The sequence below is a fragment of the Salarias fasciatus genome, chromosome 19 (genome assembly GCF_902148845.1).
Source record: "Salarias fasciatus chromosome 19, fSalaFa1.1, whole genome shotgun sequence".
In the NCBI taxonomy this organism is placed as follows: Eukaryota; Metazoa; Chordata; class Actinopteri; order Blenniiformes; family Blenniidae; genus Salarias; species Salarias fasciatus.
Window position 1 is genome coordinate 10,599,277 of NC_043763.1, and position 15,591 is coordinate 10,614,867.

Here is a 15,591-nt window from a genome sequence, read left to right on the forward strand (position 1 = left end):
GGCCGACTTGCCTGGGCCGGGTTAATAAACTATAGTTACTACCCAGAGAGGCGCACCGCTGAGCTGAAATACAGCCTTGGAACTGAAGGTGTTTTTAAAGAAAACAGCCTGCGTTACAATTACAAATTGATCACATTAAAACTGAAATAGAGTATAAACCATTTTTATACAACAACACTGCAGAGGAATATATGTACCACGAGTTGGAGAAAACAGGGGGATTAGGACATCTGGAGCAAGAAGACGCAGCGAGAGGGGGGAGCGAGAAACAGAAAGCGAGAGCTATTAATCACAGATATCACCGATCGGCTTCCTGTTGTGGGAGTGCAGAAGCCACCCGGTTAACTCCCTAAACGCCGTCTAATTCTCCACTTGAAAAAGCTCAAAGGGTGCTTAGAAAAACAAGCGGGCCCATCTCCAGCGACGGCGGAGGGCCCCCGGCCAGAGGCACACACATCCTGAGCCGCTGCTATCGCTCCCACGGACACGGAGGAAACGCAGTTATTATAGAACGGAGGGGCTGAATCAAAGCTGCATGTAGATTTAAATAAATCCATAACACAAAGCAGCTGATTTCAAATCTATTTTATATTTTAAGTTGAATCTGATGTGCACAGTGGTGTGTTGGTCAGCACTTCTACCTCACAGCAACAAGTACCCGGTTCGAGATCCCAGTGGTGATTTCTGAATGGAGCTAGCATGAATATCCCATCCATCCATACACATTATTGGTCATTTCAATTCAAACAGTAACAAAAACATGGATTTGCAGTAACTTATTGATCACAATCACATATTTATTTTGCTGAACAGCTATAACTTTAATTTAAATCCAATGAAGACTTCCTACCCAGAAGTCTCAATGCTTTTAATAACACGTTGGTCAAAACGTGACCTGCATGACTGAGAATGTGCACAGACAAACAGTCCAGATTAGTCATACCTATTTTCGACGAATATATCCCAATTCTAAATGATATATTGAGCTTTCAGTGGGTGTGCTCGCTTCACTTTGCATTTATCTTGGAAGTTGTGGCACATTTTCCCCCACTGGCTATGCTCAGGGAGACCTGGGGAATGTCCCTGTCTGTCAAACTTGAGATGAACCCTGTGATACCGACAGAAGTGCGAAGGTGTCTGTGTGTGTGTGTGTGTGTGTGTGTGTGAGTGTGTGTGCGTGTGTGTGCGTGTGTAGTAGACTGGGTCAACTGAGCTGCCTGCGCTGACAGGCTAATGACTGATGCCAGTTGTTAGATGTCAGACGTCGGCGCTGTCAGAGCCGGCGTCCTCCATTACTGTCACTGCCTCCTTGACACCTGCGGTGACATTCGTTTCCCTCAGCGCCACCATCCGATGCAAATAGCTTCACCAGGGAGGCGGAAGAGGGAATCAGGGGGAGAAGAAAAGGGGATGCAAAACTTGGTGTAACTGATGTTTGAGAGGAAGTGCTCTGTGTCATCTCGGACCGATTTCATTTATGAGGTTCGCTTTTTAAACAAATTTCCTCCAACTCCTGCAGGACACCTGTAACCCTCTAAATAAACTTTTTAATCCTCCAACAAAGGATGCAGAGCGAGAAGCGCATCTCTCCCAGTCAGAGCCCTACATAAACCCCTCCAGGGGGTTTGAGCTCCAAGCATTGTTCCATTTAAATCTGAGGTTACTAATATGTGGAGGCTGAGCCATGAGTGAGCCACAAGGTCAATAATTGTGCAGCCTGCAAGCAAAATCTGGCCCAAAAAGGTGGAATGGTGTACAAAGTGTACAAATGACAAAGAAAACATCCTCAAACAGAATCTGGCTCCTGTTTCTAATTGCAGAGTAACCGATACAACAACACGGAGGCCGGTTCACAACGGTGCAGAAGCAGAGCGAGCTGCTTCGTTATTAGCTATGTAGCGTTAGCATGAAAGTGCAACAGGCCTTTGCAAACATAAGCGAGATGAAAATACGTCACATACGACTTCACATATTTAGAGCCAAATAAAGCACAAAATCAAAAAAGCATAACTAACATTTTTACACTTACTTAATCATAAACTAAAGGCCATAAAATTCCCTAAAGCAAACAACATCAACAAGACTGACGACCAAAATGCTTTCGCCTGACAGCTGTGCTAAATGATCTGACCCCGGGTGTCACAGCCTCTTTGTGTACTTTACCTGAACTCACCTGTCTGCAAGGTTTCCACCAACATCTTTGGTCCAAACCCCGCCTAAAAATTCAGCATGAATGCTTCTTGTCTGCTGGCATAAGCTGCTTTCATTTATCACAGCTACAATAGGACGCTCTATTTTTGGCTCCGACTGAACGTTCGGTTGATGTAGTTCAAAGTGTTTTGAAAAAATGTATCTATTATAAAGCCCATATAGGCCAGAATTATTCCTGCCGTTATCCACACAGTTTATATTTCATTAAGTTTCTACATACCAAACAGGTGTGGCTCTAAAAGGACTCGCTCTCTGTGCGCGTGCATGTGCGTGTGTGTGTGTGTGTGTGTGTGTCTTTCAGAATAACAACTCACTCACTGGCTGTCTGAGCTGGAGCGTGCTTGCACTTGTGGCCAAACCAGTTTGATGCACTTTATCACAGCCCAAAGACATTGTTTTGTGGTTGCGTTCTAGTTTGCGCATGCTACATAATTACTGCATTAAACAACTGCCCTCCATCACGTACTGTTACTAAAAATACAAATCAAGGAGTGAAGGCATTGTTGCTTTTTGACGTGATTTGTAAGCAGTTGTGGGGTGAGAGTACTTACTTTTTATTTAAGTCCGACTCTTCACTGAGTAGACACACAAATGTGGTTGTTTTTCTCTTCAAAGCACTTATAGGTAGACATGCAAACTAATTTCAGAGATCTTCCTCTTAATAATACTGATAAACTCAACGTCCATCCATTTATCTGCGATATCGTTTTATATAGAGTAGGGCACTGCAAGGCCTCCAAGGTCGGGTGGAAACCGAGGATCCTCGGGCTGTGGAGAAGTTGGCATGTGCATCTCCTAAAACTATCAGCAGAGTCGTGTGTGGAAGTAACTGAACACAGAAAGTGTTAACAAATTGATGTTGGCTGGTCTCTGCCAGTCCTTCTGCAGTCACTCTAATTAAAGGATTAGCGAGTATTACAGAGTGGCTGCACCATACTCATCAACCACCGACCACTGCTGCAGAGCCCAGCCCAGCTCAGACGGGCAAGACTCATTTCCTCAACGCAAACCAAATCCAAGAATAATGACTCTCTAAGAAACGATCTTGTCATTCAGAAAGACCGTCAGAAACAGGAGAACTTCTGTATCTGTAATTTTCTCACATTGATTTTAAATTGTAGTACTGTGACGCTAAATTATTATGAATAGAAGGGAAATATTAAAATGCTTAGAATCTCAGCAAAAATATTTTTGTAATTCATTAATTGTTTTATGTTTACACATAAAATAAATGCTTCAAGAGGCGACAACAGATCTTGACCGTCATCATCCCATGCTTCAATTCCAACAGGGCAGCTCTGATATGTTTTTGATTTATTGCATGTAAACTGAAATTATTTAAATATTATTCTTTACAACTCTGTGATTGTTTTTTTATCTTGCTCTGTGAAGCCATGAAATATATAGCTTTATTAAAAATTTTACATTTCATAAGATGTAGGTTTTTACTGAGAATCATAATGCAATTAAAGTTTTAAAATATACTTGGCACCTTTTAGTTTTAATACAAGTATAAAATTATTAGATTCTATAAATAATCTTTGATATAATAATAGGAATTGAATCTGTAAGTTGCAGGGTGAACAAAACCTGACTTTTAAAGAATAATAAGGTTAATATCACATCATTTCTAAATACAAACTGCCTTGACTCGCAGTAATTGGTTGAAATGTTGGGTTGCTCTTGTTCAAATTTTCTTGAATCTTGTACTATTAGATTTGGCACAAGATGCATCAGATTGCTATTTGTAAGAACTACAAGGTTAAGTTTAGAACCATGAGGTTGGCTGGATAGTAAAAGTACAGGGGGAAAAACAGAACACACTCAGAGTTAAAAATAAATCACCTCTAAGTGCAAGTTCAAGGATACAACATGAAATCTGTGCAGGTTTTCTCTGAAACTGTGCAGAGCTCAATAAATGACCTTCATGGTGGGTTTTCATGCGCTGCTGAGTGAAGTGAAGCAGAGTTGTAAACGTGTATCGTAAGTGGACTTACACCATCGTCATTAACCACATCACCACGTGTCCGTCACATCACAGGAGCTGCAAACACACCCACCCTCCGACTACGCCCTCCTCTAGTCTTCAGCAGATTCACCTTGTGTAAACAAAGATTACACCTCCATCCTATCATCCAAATCCCACAGGGGGGAGAGCTGAGTCGTTACTGTCACCTAGTGGACGGAGGAGAGACGGAGATTGATTAATTCACAAAGAGGTGAGACAGAGGGAGCGATGGAAAGCACATGTTGGAGCCACACAAAAGATGGCTGTCTGCCTGAGAGAGAGAGAGGAAGCAGCTGGAGAAGCATATTCCACCTAACTAGAAAAATGGGTATGCAAATGATCCATCACACAACTGTGTCATTTCAGAAAATGCCTTCCCCTTTAGAGGAACCCACTCCAGCCACTCCGTTTAGTGACTAACACTTTATGGTTTTGTTTTCTTTTTAAACCGAACTGACCGCTCGGCCAAAACAAGCACGACTTTCTCCGGAAGCTCACCTGAGTCCATAAAAGCTGATAATAGAGCCAATAATTGGGAGGGAACAGCAATAATGGAGTTTTAGTGAGGCAGTAAATTCTTTAATTAGTTGTTAACACCCTGTGTCTATATGGATAGGCTGAAGCCCCCCCCTCCCATTACAAGCTGCTGGATGGACACTCGGGCCGAAGGCCGCTGACTCATCTTAATAAAAAAGAAAAAGCACCTGTATGTCATAACAGCAAGCTGCCGGGAGACATTTAAAGCCAGAAAAGGCCGCCGTGTGCAAACCAACTTGTAACTCAGCAGCTCAGAATTTAGCTTAAGGTCAGAAATGGGGCCAGAGCAGAGATGTCTCTGCGGGCGCAGGCCTCGTGCCACCTGGAGGAACACCCGGTTTGGCTGACATTTAAGGATGCGCCATGGTAGGGACATTTCTCCAAACATACAGCCTTTGCGGGTCCAGAAAAAAAAGGCTGCAAGGTTGATAAATTCAAATGATGCAGCGACTGAAAAACCAGCGGACATTCCTGAGGAGTGATACCATCTTTTGGTCCACAAACTTCCCATTGTAGGAGCGATACAGTAACGGAGACGGTGAACGAGCTCCCGGGGTGGTCCGTCCTTTCTGATGGCGGGTGAAGGAGAAGAGATGCGAGGCTGCAGCGTAGTAGCAGGGGCCGAACCTGCGGCGGTAGCAAAAAGGGAAGTGCCCACATAGCTCCCTCTTGTCCTAAGCCGGGAGAGTTAAAGGCAGGAAGCCATTACCAAAGTGTAAATGCACTCAGCCATCACTGCTTAAACAGTCAAAATATGTTCCAACACTTCAAAAAAAAAGTGGGAGGAGGTTGATCGCGTTCAGACGAACAGAGCTCTCTTGTCCCCTTTAAAGTGTAAAGGGCGAGTGCGAAGTAAAGCTGCGCGACACCGGCTTCACGCGCATTGTTAGTAAGCTCGCTTTGTGCCTTTCCCAAACATCGCTGAGCGCGGCTCCAGATGCACGCCGGCGGTTTGAGCCTGATGAGAGGCTTGTGATTATGTTACATACTGCGGCGGTCGCATGCAATAATTTAGCAATCAGCAGCACAGCTTTGTGTTATGGCTATGATTTATCAACGTTATTTGAATTGGGGGTAATAAATTGTCACAGGCGGGTACGCGAGGCTTAATGGCTCGCTGTGAGACAAGGCATCTCTAACGGCTTTTGTTTTGGCGGATGGCCCTGTGCCACGTCGCTCACCCACCGTCGGGGAAGCCATGCGAGGAGGCTCAATCACAATACATGTCTTTCCTCCAGCATATCGGTGCTCGCTAAATCATATACAAACAGAGTGAAGATGTGGAGACAGGGGAACAGATGCAAAGAGGCTTGGAGAGACACAAACTGTTCCACTTATGGATAAAAGTGCAGAAAAAAAGGTCAAATTAGAGAAATCAACCAAACAGCTAAGCGAATATGACATTTTCCCCGCGATTCTAAACATTTAAGTCATAGCTCCACACATGATCTCATGTCAGTCAAGCTGGAAATGCGACTCTGAGCTCTTTATATGTTGTCTTTAAAGAGACAAATGCTGGAGCTGCTCCACTGGCGCTGAATGACGGACCGGCTTTCTGTGACTCAGTGTCCGAGGTGATGCCGAGAGAGGTCAAGCAAACAGTCTTTAAGTACATAAGTCCCAGATTCATTGTCAATGGAGCAGAGCCACGTTTTGTCTCATGAAGGCATCGCATTAGAGCCGAGCTTCTTTGGTTTCAGGCTTTGTGCGAAACTTATTGCAGGCGGAGCGAAAGGTCACACACTTAGGCTGAGCTCTTGGGAGAGACGGCCTGACGATAATAAAGCACTTTCCAGAAACTAAACGCAAGAGGAAGTTGATCAGAAGCCCGCAAAACAGCTACAAATAAGAGCAAAAGGTTGTATGCTACAATCCAAAGCTGCTCCGACTTAATTTCACATGTGCGGACGCCAATTTGTTAATGAAATTCAGCAACACGCAAAAGAAGGAATAGCTCCATCATCCTGTAATTGAGAGGTCAAGCTCTCCTCGTTGGACAAGCTCCAGTTGAACCGTGCACGGATATGGCGGTCGCTTTTATCCTGCTATTTGTCAGAAAAATTGAAATGGCTCCAGACTGTCAGCGGAGAATTATGAATCAGAGCCAGATCTTTGTTTTTTCTTGTTTTTGAAAAGGAGGAAAGTCACACAGCAACGCAACGAGTAAAATCAAAAGGGTTTTGAGTTGCACCAACAGCTTATATACTTTACATTATTTTAATATTGCTGTTCAACTAAATTTCAAAACCCTGATACAACAGTCTATGGAGCATATTTGAGGTTTTATGCTATTTAGTTTAAAAGTTAAGTAGTTAAATCTTCAGAAAAAAAATAAAGGAAACATGCCATTTCAAATTTCAGGGATCATTTTTATTTTCATGTCAAATGGAAATACAGTATTTTCTTTTGGATTTGGAAACGTGAAGGTTCATAAAACGAACAGATGACACCTTGGCTCGGGCTTCCCACAATGTGTGAGGCCTGTTGCGCAGGAGCCAGCTGGGCCCTGGGACGGATCCTAACATGTCCTAAAAGGATCCATCAGTTTGCTTATGTTTAGCCATCACCGAAGCCAGTTTGGCGACAGTAGTTGCACGGCCTGTGTACATTTCAAGCAAGAGCGAGGCGTTGCGGTGCGAGAGTAGCGAGCGCTTTTTGGGCATCGGCTTTGCTATGACAGATGCCGACGATGAACTCTTGACACTGGCCCGACCGGTTTATGTTCAACATGTGTGTCTCTGTTACTGTCTCTGGTTTCCAGAAGGCTGCCCGAGCTGGATCGCCGCGGACCAAGGTATGTGTGTGTGTGTATGTGTGTGTTGAGGCCTGGGAGAGATGAGAGGAGCAGCAGGATTCGGAGCTATCTGGGAGGTTGAGCGTAATGACACACGGGGGACAGATTAGGTTCCTGTCCATCAGGGTTCCATCAGGAAGACTCTGATTTACAGCCACGCTGACCAGCTCGCTTGCCCTCCACCCAAAGCAAACACACGAGGAAAACACCACCGCCTCTGTGTGATGGCAGCTGGTGGGCTCACACACACACATGTTGCATTTGGCTACTTCACACACCTAAGCAAGACGATTTGACTGGAGGACAAGCAATACAGTTGAAAGACCGTCTTAGAAAGTAAATTCTGAGTGCGATCGTGTGCGTACGTGTCTGTCCATGATATATAACACCACGCACGCAAGTTAGCATCTACCTCCCCGGAACAGTGGAAGAAGGGAGATGGACAGATCCATTAAACAAGACGTCACCCCCAAACACAACAATGATTAATCACACGCTGCAAATTATAAGCACCTGCATGAATGAACGGCGAAGCAAAGGTCTCTCCCACTGTCGGACTGCATACTTTCACTCTCTCAGACAGCCACCCCCCCACCCCACCTCCCCCTCTTTCCTTGCTGACCCTATGCAGCCCCCCCCACCCCCACCATCGCCGCCGCCGCCTCACTCGGACCGAGAGGAAGTCTGCCTGAAAAGAAATAACTCACCGCACACACAAATGGCCATTTTGACTTAAACTCTCCATGAAATGATACATTTTGATGTCTTATGCAGAAGTGACCAACAGGAGCTGTAAAGGAAGGGAGGGAAATGTTCCGACACTCAATTGTGGTCTGAGTTTTCATGGAATTTATTAAAAAGGGGTGTAACAATTTTATTCTTTCGTTCAAATGCATTAATTTTAAACATTTCTTTAAACAGGTTCAAAACTCTGAATGAGCCAGACAAATGGAAAAAAAAAAAAGGCGAAAAATTAATTTTCTAACAAACCCTGTTCTCGCAGACTGTGGCCTAGTCTGTGCAAAATCACCTGAATTCATTATGCTAACAAGCTAACCCCGCTGATAGGCACACACGCTGATGTGAGGAAATGTGAGTTTGATTAATGTGGGCAAAATTGAGCTGTGCAGACTGCTCCCCAGCCCCAGTTAAAGGAGTCGCCTGCCATCAGGCTCAAAAAGGCTGCGAGCTGCAGAGCGGCAGTCCGACCTGCGGACCTCAGACACACCACGGCAAATCTGCAGCAGACCTTCCCTCGCCTGTCTGGACATGAGCGCACGTAGCTGCCTGGCACACACAGCACTAAATGAAAACCATACTTCTGATAGCTTGGAAACCACGAGCGAGATGTGCTTTGTGTTTGCTGTTCATGTATATACATATCCAAAAAGACCTGGGCTGGCTTGTCGCTGCCTCTGATCTTCAAGCGCTTTTCAAACGAGCCAGACCAACAGGGCCAAGAACGGAGACTCTTGAAAGCTCGTCTCAAGAGGCGGACCATCTCACGGACCAGCGGGTCAGTTGACAGGGGTCCAAAGCTAGCTAATCTGGCAACGTCTAGCCCTCAGGGAAGTGTGGCCCACCGCTGTGCGCGAATAAGCATCGAGCTGGAGAAGTGGAGAGAGAAGGAGGGAGGAAGGGGAAAAGCTAAAGTGAGGAACACACAGAGCCCCCAGGTACCTGCCTGTACAGTCGCCTCTCTCCAAATGTTTACTTTGGACAAGACCGGCGGCCAACTGGTTGCAATTGACCCTCTACCAGGACGAGTTAGTGAGCGAACATGAGACTTTTCCTTCTGGGAAAAAGATGGAGGGAAGCCACACACGCACACTCCAAAGCACACATGCATACAAATGTATATCAGTGAACTGAAAGCAGGAAAAAAGAAGAAGAAAAAAAAAAAAACCCTCTTCAAATCCCTTTAGTAGCACAAAAAGCACATAGAGCACCTTGTTATGTTCTGCCCAGTGTGTCACAAAGCTTCTTTGATCAATAAAAGTGTGACCCAAAATTTCATAAAGGAGTTGGAAAGAGGCCAGGCGTCATGAGCGGACCCAAAAACCACACGAGTCCACCTGCCACAGGTGTTAAAGCTCAGGCCCGCCGGCTCTCAGGCGGGTGGAGAACAGAGCGGCTGGCACACAGCGCCAGGCCAAGTCAGACACCACTGAAAGGCTTCACTTCGACAGACTCGGGGCTCCGCGCTCCCATTGGTCATCGACCCAGCGGCAGGGATAGACCAGGATGTGATGGAGGAGGGTTGCATAGAGGAGGCCCGTTGGCCCCATAGACTAAATAAAACCTCTTAATCCTCATAAACTACTCCATATGAGTATTATATCCCTAACTCTGCACAGGACTTCCAAGGGAATGGAACTCATTTTGCGGGTAAAACATTACCAGAATTCCTCCTGTTGCTGCCTGGCTTCCATAATAGGTTCCGTGTTCTGCTTGAAGATCGCGACGCGAACCCTCAATTCCCTCCCGCAAATATTGATGACAGAACGCGCTTACGATGAAAAATGCCCCGGAAAATGTAGATGAGGAGGCCGGCTTGACGCAATGATTGCCGCCCGAAGAACGGGCGCGTGTGTTCCGACAAGGGCAGAGCAACGGTTTGCTGACAAGGACACAAACTATGTGCACAGAAAGCCCTATTGGGACTTGTTGCACCGTGAGAAGAAAAAAAACACCAAAGCAAACATGACACCCACTTTTTTTTTTCTTCAAACCGTGATCACACAGGCTTGCAGAGTTGATATGATTCATCAATTAAAAAAAAAAAAAAAAAAAAAAATCACATTTAAAATAAACATGCCTGTGTAATCATTTCTCTTGTCAGCTGGCCTATTCATGCTCAGCACGCAAGCCCTCCGAGCACACACCTGAGCAGTGTAAGCATGCGTCGGGCCGAGCAGGAAACAGGGGAGGGGGTGGGGGGTACGGGGTGGGGGCAGGTAAGCGTTTCACTCCGGGCCAGTCATTTGTCACAATTGTCACAGAAAGCACAAACACAAATTACTGAATTATAACTGCGGATGTGTGTGTCCTGCCTTGGCTAAATCAAGACAGCGCTGGGAGCTGTCATAACAGCGGCTGCTGTCTGGGCCACCGTGAGGGCGGTGGTCTTCTGGCGGCCGTCAGGTTAGCTATTTAGTGGGGAGAATGCGATGCAAAAGAGAGAGGTGAAAGTTAAGTTATCGAGTACTGAGAAATTATGTTACAACAATAGACATTTATACAGATTTCAAGGAGTAAGCAATGAGAAACACTGAAACAATACAGTTGCTTTTAATTTGATATATTGGAATAATTACTGAAAACAAATCCTGGAAGCCTGGCTACTTCCTGCCAAAAATTACAATAATACTTCTTTGTTAAAGGTAAATAACAGAATAAAACGGCAGGGAAAAGATGTTAATTTTAAAAAAAATGTACCAGTCAATACAAAAATGTATTTAGAAAAATCTTGCCACATCAGAACTCACTTTCTGGGAAACTGCTATGGGTTTGTTTGAATATTTTCTGAATATTTTCTGACATTTTGACATTTATTGAACCAGAATTCAAGGACACATTACTCCTGGCTTCAAATCTGAAAGCTTGAAAGACGTAAAAACAGCTTTTCCTGTAATTTATGAAGAAACTTCAAGAATTTAAACACATCACCGCAAAACACTGTGAAGCAAAGTGAAAGAAGCAGGCTGACAATTCTGTGCAGAGTAATCCTCAGACAGATTCACAACGCATGATTTCATGCATGAAAACAAAACTGAAAACATAAAATTACTTCCTGTGTTTATTAATTTTTTTTTTCCTTAAAATTAGTACGAGCCGTTCTGCTGTGCAGTAAGTGTGTGTGTGTGTATGTGTGTGTCGAGTTGAGCCACACAGGTATGGTGGCCCAGACACAGGAAACGTATTAACGTGAACCACCGTTTACTCTCCTAACCACACACGGTCCCAAAGGGACGTGGATAAAGAGCTCAAGCCAAAGCCTCTTCTCACACACGCACACAAGCATACACACACACACACAGACACACACACACAGATTTTTTTTTTTTTACCATACACACTACAGAAATGGTCACAAATGCAAATGAATGCAGATATTCAAACACAAATTAAGCTGTATACACAGACAAATCTACTTATAAATGAAAATATTTACACCCTTAAACGTCCGTGCACAGACACACTCGCTCAGCTCCATTCAGCGCAGTTTCACAGGACAGTGCTGCTCCCACTGACAGATACGGGCGCCGGCTCCTCCGTCTCTGCATGTTAACACCTGTCCGCATAGACAGCCACACACTATCCATTAACACCTACATAAAACACCTACAGGCACCCGTATTCTATTAGAGGTCAGCGCCCAGCTCCTCAATTTCATGGCCCGTGCATGGGGGCGGCAAAGGTGAACGTGATGACAGAAGGGCGGGCGGGCCGCTCCGCCTCAGACCGACTGTCACTGCTGCACACGTGCACATCTGTGGAGGAGTTTTCTTTCTGAATAATAATTAAAAAAAAAAATACATATCTATATCCTTAACAATCCCCTCCAAATCTGCAAGAAATTCAATTCTGCTTGTCGACTTATTCAGATTGAATCTTTGCTTTCCATATTCTGCTTGCCTTATTTCGGCCGCTCTCTCTCTCTCTCGAAGGTATTGAGTTGTTCTCCTCGCCTATCAGACTTTCTCCCGGCTCTCCTCTGTCTCCCCCCCTCCTCTCACTCAGGAACTGTGTCTGTTCCATGGCTGGGAGGTTGTAATTTGTAACAGGCGGCTGGGCAAGCAGAGAGGTCTCCTTCTTATCTGGACAAGGGATCACCAGGAAAATCATATCAGAGCAAAGGCGTGTTTAAATATAGCCGTAATTGCCGCAATCATTTCTTGCTGTCTCCCTGACTCCCCCCCCCCCACTACCTCCCGCATTAAAGGCCCAACCCTCTGCACCCTTTACTTTCTTTCTCCAGTGTCAAGCCCCCACCGTTTCCCAATCCCCCAGCGTTTCTTTTTTTTTTTTTTTTTTTTCTCCCTTGGCTTTTTCAGAGCAGCCTCCCTCTTCCCCAGCGTTTCCTCCTCTAGTATCCAGTTAATCCTGGCTCGTGGTGTGGGCTCGGGGGCTGACAGTTGCATGACAAGGAATGTTTCCCTTTGTAAGAGCCTACTTCCTCCTTGCGCAGTTTTAGCCTAATTGAAATGTTTCCTATTGAGCTCAATCAAGGGGGCAATTACCTAATTATTCGCTTATGCCTAACTCAACCCTGCAGAGAGAGACCGAGAGCTGCAGAGAAAGGAGGGGGGGGAGAGAGAGGAGGCGGTAGAAGGGGAGCAATAGAAATATTAACATAGAAGCAGTAAGTAGCTAATTAAAAAAAAAAAAAAAATTGGACCATTTATTTTCATGTGAGGGATATACAGAAGGTTGGAAATCTGGTTAAAAAAAAGCATACATTTTAAAATACTTATTTTCGAAGTTTTTATATTTTTTTACAAAAATACACATATCCAGGATGTTTTCTTAGAGCAAGTTGTATTATTTAGCAAGTATTTGGAGAAACCCACAACATCCACTGGCCTTGATCATTTTTTAAACTTCTTTAATGAATTTTTTTTTTCAACCATGAAAAATCTATTTTACTTTATTAAGAGTTTGATTTCAGCATTCAGTGCAAGATGAAGTTGTGGTGCTCTCTTTTCTTTTTTTTCTTTTTTTCTGCAGTGCACAGAGGAAAAAGGTGGTACTTTGAGAGAGCGTTTGGTTTTATGGGCTCATAAGGAGAAGTATTATCAAAGAGAGGAGTGAGGGAGACGTGGGAGACGAGAGGGAGACATTAAAGGAGCTGGAATGTTTTGTCCAAGCTCAGCCGGCCTCCAACACATTTAATAATGAGACAGGTAATAAAACACACAGGCACATGCACCCTCAAATACACACACACACACACACACTCACACACTCACATCCAAGCAAATGAGAGGACGTGTTTTCATATGGTTTCTTCCACACTCTCCTGACATTAAAATAGATTGCCTATGTCATGTTCGGAACCATAATAAACAAAATTTTATAGCTCATTTGAAAATGGAGTATGTTAAAAAGCAATCAGTACATCGTTAAATGTATCCATCTTGTGCAAAGTAAAGCTTTACTTGTGAATAATTTATTTCAGCTCTGTGAATAATGTCCCTCCGCCGCGCGATGGATGGCGTAAATATCTCTACCTGTGTGAGAGGGGCTGTGTGTTTTCTGATCTGAATTCTGTCCTTCTTCTCTCTCATCTCCGAGAGCCCGCCCTCCGCTGCAGCCTCAACAAGTGCTGGCTGGGTGACTCTTAAATCAATCATTTAAATATATGGATAAATCAGTGAGCCGTCTGGGTTTAAGCACACATGCCGTAGCTTAATTCACCCGAGCAAACCAGCACAGCGGCCATATTTCAGCCAACATGTGCACCACTGTTGTCTAAACAAGCGCTGCGAGGCAGGCCGCAGAGGAGGGTCCTGGCTGGAGGTCATGGAAAGCAGTTATAATGCGTGCACAAACACATATACATACACACACACGCAGGCACGCCGACACACACACACACACACACGGGCTGTGAAAGGGAGTGAGGGCCCTGGCTTGAGGTCATGGAAATCAGTTATAATGCCGCCTTTCACCAGGGAAAATGAGAGGAGCAGGGGATCACAGACAGAAGTTACTTTCCTATGACACATGTTAGTGTGTGTTCACACACTTATACACACATGCACTCCATAGTCTGTAAGAAAAAGCACAAAAACACAAGCAGGCAAACATATGACGGGCTGATATGCTCAGACACACACACGCAGTCACCCTGACCTCTGAGGTCCACAGAGAGAGGGGGAAAAAATGGAAGCCCGCTCTCTCACAGGCTGGGTGGGCCGGTCAGCTGGACAAAGCGGGATAGTGCATCTGGGAATTCTGCTGAAACACTTTACACGCATGCAAATACACACATTTCAACTGCACTATTTTCACAGTGGCACAGAAACTCGGTTATCGGAGCTTCCGCTTCCTCCATGTGCTGAAAGCTGCTCTGAAAAGCTACAAAAGCCGGAGTGAAAACAAACAGAAACGGCAACAAGTTTAAAGTCGGCTGTTAAAGCAGTGCGAGTTGGATAAAGCAGTAGAAAAGAGGACAGGAGGCAAAGCCAGGCGCCCAGGTGGTCCTTACCCCCGGAGCCTGCACTGGTACGGCACCGACATGCGTAGAGGGTAAAACCTGAAACCCATGCAAATGTGATCACCAGAGCTGGCCTTGATTGGGACGGCCGCATATGATTAAATATAATTGCAAAGACCTTTTCCAAATGCCTCGGCGGTTTTACAAAAGTAGGAAGAAAGGATTTAAAACAAATTCCCAGCCTTTCAGAAAAATTAAAGAAGACAAAGGAGGTGCGTGAGCTTGCGAGAAAAACTCAATTTTGCAAGGCGGCATGGGAGCGAGAGAGAAGGAGACGCAGAGGGAGATAACGCAAAGCCGCTCGCTTCGAATTGGGGCTGGTTGTTACATGCAGGCGGTGAGCGGGGAGGCTTTGCTGGCAGATAAAGTACACTGGGGTTCGGGGGCAGAGCCGTCACATTGGGATGATTGATGGCTCGGTCTGAATGCTTAAGTCAACAGAGCATGAGCACGTCCCGGCAGCCCAGCCTCGGCCCTCCACTCAGCACCTATTTAAGGGTCAGGTGCTTCAGAACACACTCACTGCGCAACTGCGCTCATTATCTTATCAAAGCCTGCTGAGAAGTGAAGGGGGAAAAAGAAAATCACTGCTCAGTTCTGCAAACTGAAAGTGAGATGTCTGAAAATCATGCATCTCCAAAACGTCTTCCTGTTCAGCTCTGGAAAGTTGGAACAACTTTAACCCTTCATCAGACAAGTGATCATATCCAACGACTTACTGTGACCAAACAAGCACCAAAACAATAAATTGTAGTATATAAATGCATAAGTGTGCATCAAATGTTTAAAATGAGATCTTTAAGGTTTTTTAATGAGATA

The 15,591-nt window shown here is 44.9% G+C and overlaps 1 protein-coding gene across 2 annotated transcripts in view; it reads right to left on the bottom strand.

Moving 5' to 3' along the window:
- Positions 1-15,591, bottom strand: part of slc25a21 (solute carrier family 25 member 21) — a 91,860-nt gene that overhangs the window by 40,257 nt on the left and 36,012 nt on the right. Inside the window, exon 1 of one of the 2 annotated variants that reach the window (XM_030117409.1) lies at positions 2,174-2,257. The exons of the other annotated variant lie outside the window; for it this stretch is intronic. Within the exon in view, the coding sequence (XP_029973269.1) occupies positions 2,174-2,198 (25 nt within the window). The 5' untranslated portion in view covers positions 2,199-2,257. Of the gene's footprint in view, positions 1-2,173; positions 2,258-15,591 lie in introns of those variants that run through there. 2 annotated transcript variants of the gene reach the window in all.